The sequence below is a fragment of the Manis pentadactyla genome, chromosome 6, assembly GCF_030020395.1.
Source record: "Manis pentadactyla isolate mManPen7 chromosome 6, mManPen7.hap1, whole genome shotgun sequence".
Taxonomy (NCBI): domain Eukaryota; kingdom Metazoa; phylum Chordata; class Mammalia; order Pholidota; family Manidae; genus Manis; species Manis pentadactyla.
Genome location: NC_080024.1, coordinates 63,576,566 through 63,591,227, shown reverse-complemented (window position 1 = coordinate 63,591,227; position 14,662 = coordinate 63,576,566). Strand labels below are relative to the sequence as shown.

General features: G+C 34.0%; 1 protein-coding gene across 3 annotated transcripts in view; it reads left to right on the top strand.

The window, feature by feature from the left end:
- The window catches only part of PDK1 (pyruvate dehydrogenase kinase 1), a 29,269-nt gene that overhangs the window by 1,740 nt on the left and 12,867 nt on the right, over nt 1–14,662 (top strand). The window contains exons 2-8 of one of the 3 annotated variants that reach the window (XM_036879144.2): nt 652–843; nt 2,843–2,914; nt 4,795–4,979; nt 5,262–5,357; nt 6,272–6,349; nt 7,877–7,953; nt 9,792–9,890. In XM_036879144.2, the coding sequence (XP_036735039.2) occupies nt 652–843; nt 2,843–2,914; nt 4,795–4,979; nt 5,262–5,357; nt 6,272–6,349; nt 7,877–7,953; nt 9,792–9,890 (799 nt within the window). Of the gene's footprint in view, nt 1–642; nt 844–2,842; nt 2,915–4,794; nt 4,980–5,261; nt 5,358–6,271; nt 6,350–7,876; nt 7,954–9,791; nt 9,891–14,662 lie in introns of all 3 variants that reach the window. The other 2 variants (XM_057503907.1, XM_036879145.2) reach the window with 2 other exon arrangements.

The following is a 14,662-nucleotide window of genomic DNA, read 5'->3' as shown; positions in this document are numbered from 1 at the left end:
TAATGTGACTTTCTATTTTAAATGGAACTGCTTCCCAAGGGATATTATACAAACATGCCCTGCCTAGCATCTTTATTCAGGAATGGAGGAAGAGCAGGCTGCTTCTCAGGAATCAGACTACTGAATAGAGCTGCTGAGGCATAAGCTTGTAGATGGTTGCTGAACAGGCACTGGTGTTTTTTTTGTTTTGCCTTCAGTTGTCTGAAAAAAACCAGAAAGCCCTCCTCTACATTTATCCTTTGTTTATAGTATTTAGTACAGTGGTTCCCATGCGCATGTCAAAATTTTGTTTCTTAGATACTCACTAAAAACCTAGAGTTAGGAAACAGATTTTCTAAAAGATATCAACAAAGGGTTGCATAGATCAGCTTTTACAGGTCCTACTGTTAATTAGGCCCTGCACCTTGCTCAGACTTGCTCAGGTGCTTAGTTTTGAGATAGGTGATCACAGTAAAGATGCAAGTAATGGAGACAGGGAAGTATCTTCATTGCTCTTCAAAACGATTGAAATGCCAGGAATTGGAAAACAACCCTAGAGATGGGTTATGGCATTCCTTGCCTCCTCTTTCTTGCCCTGTCATTATAGTGATCCTACCACTCTGACCTCAATAAGTAACCCCCTGTGTTCTCCCTGCTTCTCAGCTTCTGCAGCCTCATTTATGGCTTCCACTTACTGCCGTTCCCACCGTGTTTGGTTTCAGGATCTGTGAATGCTTGTGAAAAGACCTCATTTATGTTCCTTCGGCAAGAGTTGCCTGTTAGATTGGCAAATATAATGAAAGAAATAAGTCTTCTTCCAGATAATCTTCTCAGGACTCCTTCAGTTCAATTGGTACAAAGCTGGTAAGAGTCCTATCTTGTGTTTGTAATTTTGGTAACAGTTGCAGACTTTACTCAAGGTTAAAGCAAATACACTTTTTTACTCTTCAGTAGAATCTTGAGGTAGTAGCAACATTCCTCCTTTTACTGGGTGTGTCTGGGCTTGTCCCTTGAATCCTGGACTCTTACTACTTCTTGGTTTTGAAACAAAAAAAAAAAACTGTACAGAAATTTAAGATTTATGTTATTAAATCTGCAAGGATGTGTTAGCCTATGATTTAATAAAAATATCTGCCATTTGTTAAGCCTGATTACCTTTAATCCCTTCAACAGCCCTACATGGTGGTATTATAATCCCCATTTTACAGATGAGAAAACTGAGGCACCTACAGGTTAAGTTCTTTGCCTAAGGCAGTACCACTCATAGTGGAGCTGGGATTCAAACTCAGATTTGTTTCTGCTACCACATGCTGTAGTCAGAATGATGAAATTTATATTTTTAATAAACTTATTTTATTGGACTATATCTTTATAAATCACAAATTTAAAATCTTTATCTACTAAAATAATTAGTTACTGGAATCATTTAGAAGCTATGTTCTCTCTTCCAAAAATTGATAGTAGAGGTATATTGAAGGTGTGCATACATATGTGGTCACTTATATACAGCCTTTCTTGTCAATGTTCTTAATTTAAAAGTGTTACTCTCTTAAGAGTTTGTCAGAGTTCAGTCTTAAGTGGAAGAAATACAGCTATGAGATGTTTCCCAATTAAGATCCATGGAGATCCTAGCTTTCCTAGCATTACAGTTTATGGGAGAAGCTGATCTAACATCAATTTTAAAAAAAGAAGTTTGACTGCTGTCGGCTAGAAGTACAAATACTATCTAGTCTAAGCATGGAACAGTTATAAACAGGGTTTAAAGAAAAGGCATTTGTTGGGGAACTGTGATGGGATTTAAAGGAGAACATATAATTTTCTATGGAAGTTTATTCCATAGAATAAATTCTTCATTAAAAATAGAATATGCTGCATTTAACAGTCTGATCTGTGCCTAACACTTTGTAGGTACTCAAATGTCTCTGGAATAAAGAGCATAGTTTTTTTTGCCAGTGAAGAGAAAAACAAAGGGTTAAAACAAAACAGTAGGTATCAGAATCACTTTACTTTGGAAAGCTTTGGACTAGAGAGGGGCCTATTGCTTGTTAGGAACAGCTTTCTAAGCCAGCATACAGATGTACAGATGTTTAAAACACTCTCATTGCCCTTGGACGCCTGCTGAGTTAGAGCAGTTATAGATAAAGTGCCAGTAGACAAGCCAAAGCAGACCTTACACTGTTGAAGGTCATGGATTGTTGTGAGGTGTTCCTAGCTTGGGCACTGCCCTGCCATTGTGCTTGGCAGTATGACCTTGAGAAGCTCATTTGGCGTTAACAGGAGATTTGCTCCTTGTATTGTTAACGGAACTTAAAAAGCTACATTTTCATGACTTTTGGTTTTGTCCAGTTCTGTTTAAAAGAATTATGTAGAAGATTGTAGGTTTTGAACAAATATTTGTTGACTGGACATAAACATTTAGGTATTAAAGCACAGGCATTTAAGTTAGATTTTTAGACCAATGTAGGCCGGACTCCACATTTCACTGAGACTGAGACAGTTAAGTCATTGCCCCTGGTAATATAGTTATTGGTGACAGGCTGTTTTATGACAATCAGCATTTATGCTGTAACATAAAGTAGCAAATTTATGAAATAGAAAAACTATTTTACAGTATAGAACTTAAAAGTAGGGAATTAAAAATTCTTAAATTTAACCTATGTTTTTAGAAGAAAATTTGCAGCTTCTGCTACTTCATGTCAGACGCTTTGCTCAAATCTGAATGGGTATAAAAATCCTATTTCAATCATAATTTATAGCACTACTCTAAAAATTAAGAGATGTTACAAATACTTTTTGATGTTTTTCACAATAGTGAGCTTTCAAAATGTAAAAGAACAAATGTCCCCATGGAATTGCATTTTAGGTATATCCAGAGCCTTAAGGAGCTTCTTGATTTTAAGGACAGAAGTGCTGAAGATGCTAAAACTATTTATGAGTAAGTACACTATTTTGACTCTATTCTGTACAGAATTTTTATACTCTAAGCATCATATAGAAAGCATCATGTAAATGTCTTAAGCTTAAACCCGTTATTGGGTGATTTTAGGGAAACTGATTAACTTTTAGTTTCGTACTAACTCTAGAACAGATAGTAGTTTATTTGTGTCAAGCAGCTTGTTCAGGTAAGCAAGTAACGTGAGCCAGTAAACTGGGCTGTGTGTAAGAAATGCTCCACGTTCCTCTTATCCCTGCCATAAGGAAAGACCCAGTTTAAGTGTGATGATCAATAGAAATCTTTGCTGTAGGTAGGGGACAGGTGAGGACTGTCACCTGTGAGTGCATGCTTCTAAAGGGCAGCCGTCTTCAACTCTAGCTGATCATTGCCATACAGAAATGTTTCCCAGATCATCTGATTTTTTTGTGTGTGTCTAAGGAAAAGCCACAAGTCTAGATTTTTCATGTAAAATCTCCCAATTTTGAAAGATTGAGACTAATTAAAAATTTTTTCAAAACACTGACGACCTATAAGAACATGACTGTAGGTCTCAGTTCATGACCTGTAGGTTCTAAGATAATGTAAGTAATAAGACCAATTTAATAACCAACTTACCAGAATTAATAAACTCATGCAGTCCCCTCAGGCAGTTACCTGCTTATTCCAATTGATGTTCAAAACTACCTTTTTCTGTTGTCCTCAGAGTCATTTTTTGACTGTCTTAAAGATGATGGCAACATTTTATTTTTTAAAGATGATTTTGGTCTGAAAATAACATCAAGAATTTACTCTTTGCCTACATATGGAGCACACTTTACATGAACGATATTATTTAATCTTTGAAACAACTCTATTGAGATAATGACTGTGCACAAAGAAGTAACTTAAGGTAGCATTAAGGTCACATAGCCAGCAAATGGTTGATCAGGATTTGAATCCATGCAGTCTTACTTAAAAGTCAACATTATACTGTAAAAGCTTCTGGAAATGGTTAGTCACTCAGCTGACTCTAAAAAATAATGTGATCAGTCAAGAGAATAATAATGTTTTAGATTTTAAATAAATAAATGAAATAAATGAAAGAGGTGACTAGAAATGAGTTGTTTGTTGTTTCTGAGAAGTTTTATTGTTTATATTCTGGATTAACAGTTTGATTTTGAAGCATATCACAAACTAGGAATTCCAAAAAGGTTCTGAGCAGCAAGAGCATCATTGGAGTGAGTTAATAGTACTCAAGATATGATGACTTTGAATGGGAAAGCACTCATTCAGAAGTGTAAATTCTGATATGTGTGTTATAAGATGGATTTTGTTATTTCAAATTAAGACTTCTTCCCTTTCTTATTTAGTTCTTTAGAATTAGCTGTGGAGTAATGTCTCCAAGGTGAATGAAATTGGAATATTTTTTGCTTTTCCAAGTGTTTCTCTCTCTCTTGGAACCCTAGGGAATAGTCCCCAAACAGACAGGCTTTACGGGCTCATTCAACTTTGTTTCTTACAGAGTTTGTGTTCCTTGGTGAGTGCTCTGTCTTCTTTTAATGCTGAAAGCCATCCTCCTAGTGAGTGCTCAGATGACTTTGCTGATATGGTTAAAGAAAACCCTTAACATTTTTAGGATTATGTTTTCTGGCTGCCTTACTGTAGGAGTTCCACGAAAATAATTAAGTTTCAAAAGTTTCATTTAGGAAGTCATTATACCTTTATAGATTCCGTCTATTTTATAATATCAGATATATTTAAATATGTGTAGGAAAACATGCACTGATGCTCCTTTTACTGAATTAGGGATTTCTTGTCTAGTATAGTTGCTTAAACTTAGATTTTAGTATTAAATTCGCTTGTCAAAATATTTGGTTTTTTTGACGGAAAGGTTTGTTTAGGTTTACAGATACTGTGATCCGGATCAGGAACAGACACAACGATGTTATTCCCACAATGGCCCAGGGTGTGACGGAATACAAGGAGAGCTTCGGGGTGGATCCCGTCACCAGCCAGAATGTTCAATACTTCTTGGATCGTTTCTACATGAGCCGCATTTCAATTAGAATGTTACTCAATCAACACTGTAAGTGTCTCAAGTCCAGAGAAGCAGCTAAGTAAAGTGTGTTGGGATATTTTATTTAGGAAACTTCCCTTTAGTAAACATTTAATTTTATTTTTTTGTAAAGTATTAAGAAAAGCAAATAGACTGCCATACAAAGGTATTTTTGTTGAATGGAAAATACTGTGTTTATGTTTAAGGAAAATACTTGCTCTACTGTTTGGTACCATTTAGAGAAATGGTAGCGGAATGGGCATTCGGTAGTTTAGTTCATTTTGCTTGTTTTTGTTTTCAATTTTTTGATAGCTTTATTGTTTGGTGGGAAAGGCAAAGGAAGCCCATCTCATAGAAAACACATAGGAAGCATAAATCCAAACTGCGACGTAGTTGAAGTCATTAAAGGTAAATACTTACATTTCTCTTTTCAGAAAGAATGCAAAAATATAAATTGTTGAGTTTTATTTCTTGCCTTTAAAACAACTCTTTATCCTAAGATAAAAGGCTAGGAGCAAATGCATGGATTTGAAAATAATTTTATGTTAATTGTGCCTTCTGTATAGGATGAATTTTTTTTTATTATAATGCTTTGTTAGGCAAAGTATGGTGATCTGTTTCACCTCACAAACTTCAAGTTTCCCCTCCTTTCTAAGTCCGTGTCCTGTGAGCCATAATTCATAATAGTTTGGTTTGTGTCTTTCCACCCTTTCCCGTTTATGCCATGTACAAATTTACAAACATTGTACCATGTTCAGTACATAGGGCTATACCCCAGGTTTTTGAATGGCTGTTATGTATGTATCTATGAATATATAAATCCACCCTCTTGTTGATGCATATTTAGGTTTTTAAAATTATTTTTGTTACCAACAGTACTGCAGTGAACATCTTTAGGTATGTGCTGACTTTTCCTAGAATTAAAGACATATAAAATGCATTTAAAATTTTGATACCTCCAAAAAGGTATCACAAAAAATGAAAAAGCAATGAATGAACATGTCTAATTCCTAAACCCTCCCCAACTCTAAATTTTGTTATATGTATTGTAAATGTTTTCTTCAGCTTGCTGTTTTTCTTTGTACTTTGTTTATGGAGTCTTTTTTCATATAGATGTTTTTATTTTTTGTAATCATATCATTGTTTTTCTTTTATGGCTATTAAGCTTTGCCTTCTCTTACTTACAGACCTTAGCTAAACTGTTAAAGTATATTTTCTTCTGTAGAGAGTTTTAAAATTTCATTTGTCAATACAATTACCATCTTAATGTGTGAAACAGAAGTTAATTTATTTAATGTTTTTTTTGTTTTGATTCACACTAGATGGCTATGAAAATGCTAGGCGCCTGTGTGATTTGTATTATATTAACTCTCCTGAACTAGAACTTGAAGAACTAAATGGTAAGCCTGATGTTGCTTTCCTCAATGATTACTGTTATGATTATCTGAAAAGGAATGATAAGAATTTAGTTTTGTTTTAATATAAAAAGTTTTCATCAACTTGTTCTTTGGATACAAAAGCTGAGAGAGAACAATCATGTTAAAAATATGTGTGTGTGCGTGTGTGTGTGTGTGTGTGTGTGTGGTGTGTGTGTGTGTGTGTGAGAGTTGGATTCTTTCTGAAAAACATTTTGGCTTTTTCTTCCCCATTTTCCTTATTTTTAATTGGTAACATTGGTTCTTTGCTTAGTTTGATTTTTCTGGTTAGTCATAGCAAAAAATGATGCCAAGAAAATTACAGTTGACTTTTATATGCACTTCAATAATGTAAGGTTTATCCTTTAACATTTCTACTTTCTGAGTTGTAAATCATTTTTTATTGTGGAAGCAAAAAGAATGGAGGTGTTAAAGAGGAAAGAGCTCACCTATTTGAGAACTGTTTATCTCTGATGGTCTTTTCACCCTGTCTAGTGCCTTTTGGATCAAAAAAGGTGTAGAAGCCTTGGAAGGAGATGGATGAGTCTCATTGTATTCCTAGAGGTAGGGTAGCTTGGTAGAGGGAAAAACAGTTCATAAGTTAAGATGACCCTTTAAGAAGAATAAAATTAGATAGGCATTCACTGGATATTTCTAAATAGTGGTATACTGGACCTTATAGTGGGACAGCAGTGGAAGAAGTTACCTAATTGAAAATAGAACCACTTAGTGTTTTCCTAAAGTCATCTTAACTCCTTTAGTCCATAATGGTGCTGTTCAGTAAGTAATCCAATGCCCAGGTGATAGTTTGGGAACCTGAGCTGCTGTCAGCAGCTTCCAGATGTTCCATCTGTATTTCCAAGGAGCAGTTATGCAGAGGAGAATCCAGTTTATCGGCTGAAATAGAATTCTAAGGGATGGTGAGTCTTACTCTTTTACTAAAAGTTCTGTTTTACACTCTGTCCACTGCCCTCCATCCACAGCTGGGCTCCTATTAAATGTTTAAATGTAGAGTCAGTGTCCCCTTGATAAACTGATGCTAGCTTACATTTTAAAATTCAAATCTATATTCATAGAACAGCTTGAAATAAAACAGAAAATGCTCTGCCTGGGTAAGACATTTAAAAAACGGCTTTTATAAAAAGAATATATTGATGTCAGTTGGACCATAGAATTTACAGACTAGCACTTTTTTTTGTAAAGCAAAATTCCAACCTTAAGGGTGAATATTCTTTAAAAGATGCTCTGTCATAGAGAATAATGGGAAGATGTTTGGTTAGATTGTTATGCAGGATTGCAGGAATGACTACAGGACTCATGTTGTCACCAGCAGTTACAAATCTGTGAGCGTGGGCTCAGACACTAATATAGTGAAGAACTGGTGTGCAGTTCTCCCCTAAGTAATACTATCCTCCATAATAAATGTTTCCTTTCATCACTACACAATATATTCTTAAAAATGCTGTAAGTACATCTCTCTGTACGTTTATATTTTTCTCTTCTGCTCTATAGCAAAATCACCAGGACAGCCAATACAAGTGGTTTATGTACCATCCCATCTCTATCACATGGTGTTTGAACTTTTCAAGGTTTGTAAAATGGTATTACATAACCTTTATTGGTCCTTTCCTGAGGTTATGAATCTTCTGTCAAAGTTACTCTACCGGTTTTCCCTCCGTTTCATTAAAAGATGTCATTTCACGTTCAGTGTCATGTCACATTGCTGGAGGTCAGCCTTTTGTCAACACTGATGGTCTCCTCAGTGTAGTGGTAAGCTCAGGCATGGAATCAGAAAGACCTGGGTTTGAATTCCAGTTCTGCCACTTAATCTGTGTATGACCGTGGGCAAATCACTCAGCCTTTTTGAGCCTCAGTTTACCTTCTGTAAAATGAGGGTAATGCTACTATCCAGGTTATTTTGAAGATTGTAAATAACATTAAATGTCCAATGTGGTGACAGCACACTAAAGGTGCTCAGTAAAGTTATACATGTACAAAGCAAAATATTTAAAAGAATAACTCTCAACTTTCTGCCCTTAAAGGATCGAAGTATCATTGTTATATGTTTTTTTGAGAAAATAATTTATATTAACTTACACGGTTTTTGCTGTTATATTTGCTCTTTAAGACAAAATTTGAAAACTAAGTAAAAGTATGCTACTAATATTATGTTAGTAATGTCCTCTCCTTAACGTAAACTAATGAATGTATGCTAGTAATGTTGAGGGTCCTTTTTTCCCAATAACACACCTCAACACTTGTTGGTCAACAGGAAAGTGAGTGATGAGGAGATACAAGTCCCTGTGGCTGGAAATCACTGCCCTAAACCAAGCCTATTATTTGTCTTGCTTTAGTTACTCCATGTATTTAGTCAGTTGTAAACTAGAAGAGAGAAGAGGTAGCTTTCAGCCTGATCATGAAAAAGAAAATACACTGAAACACAGAAAAATTCACTGAATATCTTAGAACAGCAAGTGCTAGTGAGGGAGGCTCTTTTGTTCTAAAACAGTAAGAACATATCTACTATGTTAACAAAAATCTATCCAAGTGGTTAAAAAATAAGTGATTGGCACTTCATTAAAACTAATTTTTCCTTGAAATTTCAGACACATAAAGATCTTGTTCCCTTGATGCTTACTGAAAAAAAAAATTACCATGTTATGTAACAGATTTTATATCTGTTACCTAATGTGAAATGGCCTCTGGCAGAGATGATACGTCTCCTCAGGGATTCTCAATCCTGACTGGTGTGCTAGGGCACACACTCTTATTTTCAAATTCAGTCCTGTCTTTTTTCTTTTTAGTTGAATCTAGTCTTATCAATTTCTACTCCAACAAATTTCTACATGTTATGTTGTCCTTTAGTGCTTACTAATATGTTGGCATTGTGTATGCTATAGCCTTTAGAAATTGATCAAAACAGTTTTACAATGTATATTTCCTTAGTTTCTAACTAGTGGTAAATTGAATTTGTTTCTGCATTATAATAGGACCATTGCTGTTAATACTACCTGAAAATATTTTTTCTTGAAGCTATTTGTGACAATTAAAATGGTTCTTACAACTAGACAAAACTGTTTTCAAAAATAAGGTTTGCCTGTAATCCACTAAATTAAAAAACTTTTTGGATAGAATTTTCTGCTTAATGTAAACTAGTTAAAAGCATCCAGACATCTGGTTTTGGAAAATATGAAGAATTTAGCTGGACTTTTAAAATCAAAATATCTTACAAGTCCTGCAAAACTGACTTAATAATTTTATTTTTAAAGGAATTCTTTAAATATGGTTATAATAATTATAATTCTTTGGCATATTTCCACCAAATCAAAAAAATTTTAATTTCAAGTAGTGCATATATACTTGAAAATTATAATTAGTTTCTTTGTCGTTTAAGTTGTATTTTTAATATAGCCCTAATGTATTTCAGAATGCAATGAGAGCGACAATGGAACACCATGCAGACAAAGGTGTTTACCCGCCAATTCAAGTCCATATCACACTGGGTAATGAGGATTTGACTGTGAAGGTAATGCTTTTGTTTTTTAATTGATGTATAGGCATTCACATAACTTCTAGGAGACATAATTTATTCTTAGAAAGAAATTCTATCCCTAATAGCTGGTAAGCACATAGCTGATATGCTGATCTGGCAGATGATGGAATTATCCCTTGAGTCTGTTTCTATTCCAGTTCCTAATGATTGAATGTAAAGTAAATCTAGGAGACAGACAATTTAGCAGTAATCATGAATATCCAACAGAGAAGTCTTTAGATTCCTTGCTCAGTTTTGCCTTTTTATTGTTGGATTGTAAGAGTCCTCTCTTTATATATTTTCTGTTGCAGGTACTAGTCTCCGATGAGATACATGATTTTGCAAATGTCTCCTATTGTGTGACTTGTCCTTTCACTTTCTTGATAGTATCCTTTGAAATACAAAAGCTTGTAATTTTGAAGAATTTTAATTATTTCATTTTTTTCTTTTATTGTTAATACTTTCATGACACATCTAAGAAACCATGGCCTAATCCAAAATCATGGAAATTTACACCTGTGTTTTCTTCTAAGAATTTATCGTTTTAGTTCTTACATTTAGGTCTTTGATCCATTTCGAGTTAATTTTTGAAAATGGTTTGAGGTAGGGATGAAGTTTCTTTTCATGTAGCTGTCCAGTTGTCCTTGTACCATTTGTTTAAAGACTGTTCTTTCTCCATTGAATTTTCTTCTACCTTTGTTAAAAATATACATGTATTTTTTTTTGAACTCTCAATTCTATTCCATTGGTCTATATGTCTGTCCTTATGCTGGTCTTGATTATATTATAGCTTTGTTATAAGTTTTAAAATTGGCAAGTGTTGGTCCTTCAACATTTTTTTTCTTTTTCAAGATTATTTTGGTTATTGTGGGTTCTATGCATTTTCACAAGAATTTAGTATCAGCATGTGAATTTCTGCAAAAAACTGGCATTTTAAAGGGGATCACATTCCAGGTGAGGATCAGTTAAGTCCTCTAATTCAAGAAGAGGCTCTGTCCAATAATTTTGGTCATCTTTAATTTCTTTCAACAGTATTTTGTGATTTTCAGTGTACAAGTCTTATACTTCATTTGTTATGTTTATTCCCAAGTATTTTGTTCTTCTTTTTGGGCTACAGTATAAATGAAATTGTTTTCTTAATTTCATTTTTGGATTGTTCTTTGCCTGTGTATAGGAATATAACTGATTTTTGTGTACTGATCCTGTATCCTGCAGCTTTATTGAGCTCATTTATTAGTTCTCACAATTTTCTGTGGATTCCTTAGGATTTTCTACATATAAGATCATTTCATTTGCATTAGAGATAATTTTACTTCTTTTTTCCAACGTGCATTTTTTTCCCCTTGTCTAATTGATATAGCTAGAACCTCCAGCACAATCCTGAATAGGAGTGGAGATAGGAGACATCCTTATCTTTTTCCTGATCTTGGGAAGGTTTCAGCCTCTCACCATTAAGTATGATGTTAGCTGTGTTTTTCCTAAGTACCATTGATCAGGTTGAGAATGTTCGCTTTTATTCCTAGCTTGTTGAGTGTTTTTATCATGAAAGGATGTTGGATTTTGTCAGATGCTTTTTCTGCATAGATTAAGATGATCATGTAGCTTTTATTCTTTCTTCTAGCAATTCGTGTATTGCATTGATTGATTTTTGTATGTTGAACCAACCTTGCATTCTTGGGATAGATCTCATTTTTTACATTTTTTGTTTGTTTATAAAGGATTTTGTGTTGATATTCATAGGAGATACTTACTGTTGTCTTGTGATGTCTTTGGTTTTGATATCAGAAGGGTAATATTGGCTTTCTAGAATGAATCGGGAAGTATTCCCTCCTTTTCTGTATTTTAGAAGTTTGCAAGAGATTGATATTGATTCTTGTTTAAATGTTTGGTAGAATCCACCAGTGAGGCCATGTGAATCTGAGGTTATTTTTGTGAGATTTTGATTACTATTTTAGTCTCTCCATTTGTTATAAGTCTATTCAGGTACTGTTTTTCCTGAAACAGTGTCTGTAGTTTGTGTCTAAGATTTTGTCCATTTTACCTAGGTTATCTAATTTGTTGACATACAGTTCTTCATAGTATTCCTTCATAATCCTTTTAATTTTGTAGGATTGGTATCAATGTCCCCAGTTTAACTGGTTATTTAGGAGAGTGTTATTTAATTGCATGTATTTGTTAATTCCCCACATTTTCTTGTTACTGATTTATAATTTCATTCCCTCATGGTCAGAAATACAGTTTGTTTGATTTTATTTCTTTTAAATTTATTGAGACCTGTTTTATGGCCTAACATATGGTCTGTCCTTATACTTGAGAAAAATGTGTATTCCACTCTTGTTGGATAGAGTATTGTATAGATAGATGGTAGGTAAGCCTAGTTGGTTTATAGTACTGTTCAGATCTTCTGTTTTCTTGATGATCTTCTGTCTAGTTGTCATCCATTATTTAAAGTAGGGTGCTAAAGTCTCCAACTGTTATTGTTGAATTGTTAATTTCTTCCTTCAGTTCTGTCAGTTTTTGCTTTATGCATTTTGGAGCTCTGTTGTTAAGTGTTATAAGAGATATATGTGTATAATATTAATATTTTATATTTTCTTGATGGATTGACCTTTTATCATTGTAAAATGTCCTTGTCTCTAATAAGAATTTTTATCTTAAGGTATATTTTGTCTGATAATAGTATAACCATTTCAGCTCTGTTTTTGTTTCTGTTTTCATGGTATATCTTTTTCCAAGGTTTTACTTTCAACCAGTTTGTGTCTTCAAATCTAAAGAGGTTTTTTTGTAGAGGGGGTAAGGTTAGATCACGTTTTTTTATGTTTTTTTATTCATCCTACCAATGTTCATCTTTTCATTGGTTTGTTCAAGCCCATTACATTTAGCAAAATTACTGTTAATGTAGGATTTATGTGTGCCATTTTGTATTTGTTCATATCTTTCATCTCTTTTGATTCTTTATTTTTCCATTATTGATGCCTGGTTTGTTAAAATATTTTCTAGTGTACTATTTTCATTTCTTTCTTGTTTATTTTATTTCTTTATTTTCTTCATGGTTGCCCTGGGATTACAATTAGCATCTCAGTTTATTTATACCAACCTAATTCAGATTAATAACAACTTAATTGCAGTAGTATGCACTGACTTTGTTCCTATATAGCCTCATTCCCTCCATCTTTTGTGCTCTATTGTCATAAAACACATCTTTATACATTGTATGTCCTTCTATACAGATTTATAATTATTGTCCTATGCAATTGTCTTTTAAATAAAATAGGAGAAAAAAGTTACAAATAAAAAATACATTCATACTATCCTTTATATTTCCCAGTGTAGTTACTTTTCCTGGTGCTCTTTTATTTTCTTCATGTGGATTTGATTTACTGTCTAGTGTTCTTCCATTTCATACTAAAGGATTCCCTTTAGTAGTTTTTGGTAAGGCAGGTCTACCAAAGATGAACTCTATTTTTGTTTATTTGAGAATGTCTTAATTTCTCCATCATTTTTTAAGGGTAATTTTGCTGCAAATAGAATTCTTAGTTGATAGTCTTTTCTCTCAGCACTTTGAATATCTTAATCCTACAGCCTTTTGGCTTCCATGGTTTCTGATGAGAAATCACCTGTTAATCTCATTAGAATCCTTTGTATGTGATGAATCACTTCTCTTACTGCTTTCAAGATTCTTTCTTCTTGGCTTTGACAGTTTGATTATTATCTTAGCAGGTGTGGCTTTCTTTGAGTTTATTATACTTGCAGGTGATGAGCTTTCTTCTTTTTTTTTTTTTTCCAAAAATGGGAAGTTTTCAATCCACTTTCTTCACATATTCTTTCTGCCCCTTTCTCTCTTCTCATTCTGAGGTTCTGAATACATACATGCTGCTACACTTGATGGAGGCCCACAGGTCTCAGATGATCTGTTCTTTTTTCTTTGTTCTGTTTTCTTCCTGTTCCTCAGACTGGATAATTTCAATTGACCTGTCTTTACTATTACTGATTCTTTCTTCCACATGTTCAAAGATGCTGTTGAGTCCTTCTAGTGAATTTTTCATTTCAGTTATTATACTTCTTAACTCCAGAATTTCTATTTGATTCTCTTATATAATTTGTATTTTTTAAATTGTCTTTAGTATTTAGTGAGCCCTCATCTCATACTTTTTCAGTTCTTTGAAAATATTTAAAAGAGCTGATTTAAAGTCTTTGTTTAGTAAATCTGTTTTCTGCTGGTATAGTCTCTATTGATTCCTTTTTTTCTCCTGTGTATGGTCCATACTTTCTTACTTCTTTGCATGTCTTATAATCTCTGTTGAAAATTAGACATTTAAAATGATATAATGTGACAACTCTGAAGATCAGATACTTCCCCCCTCTCTAAGGTTGGTTACTGTGGTTTGTTTAGTGACTTTTTACACTAACTCTGTAAAGTCTGTATTCTTTATTGTGTGTGGCCACTGAAGTCTCTGGTTAGTTTAGTGGTCAAGTAGTGATTGTACTGAAATTTCCTTAAGTGCCATCTTTCAAGCAGCTCTATGTGTATTGGGGCACACCTTCAACACTTAGCCAAGTAGTTGACAGCTTAGACTTAACCCTTAGGTCCTGCTTGTACAAAGCCTCAAGGTCAGTCAGAGGTGAAAGCTTAGGACCCTCTCAGGTTTTTCCTGAATTATGAGCATAGCCCTGGGCATGAGCATGCCTTTTTAGATTCTCAGGAAATCCTTGAGCTCTATGCACATCTCATTCCTTAGCTTTTCCTATTAAGCTTTTTGGTTAGC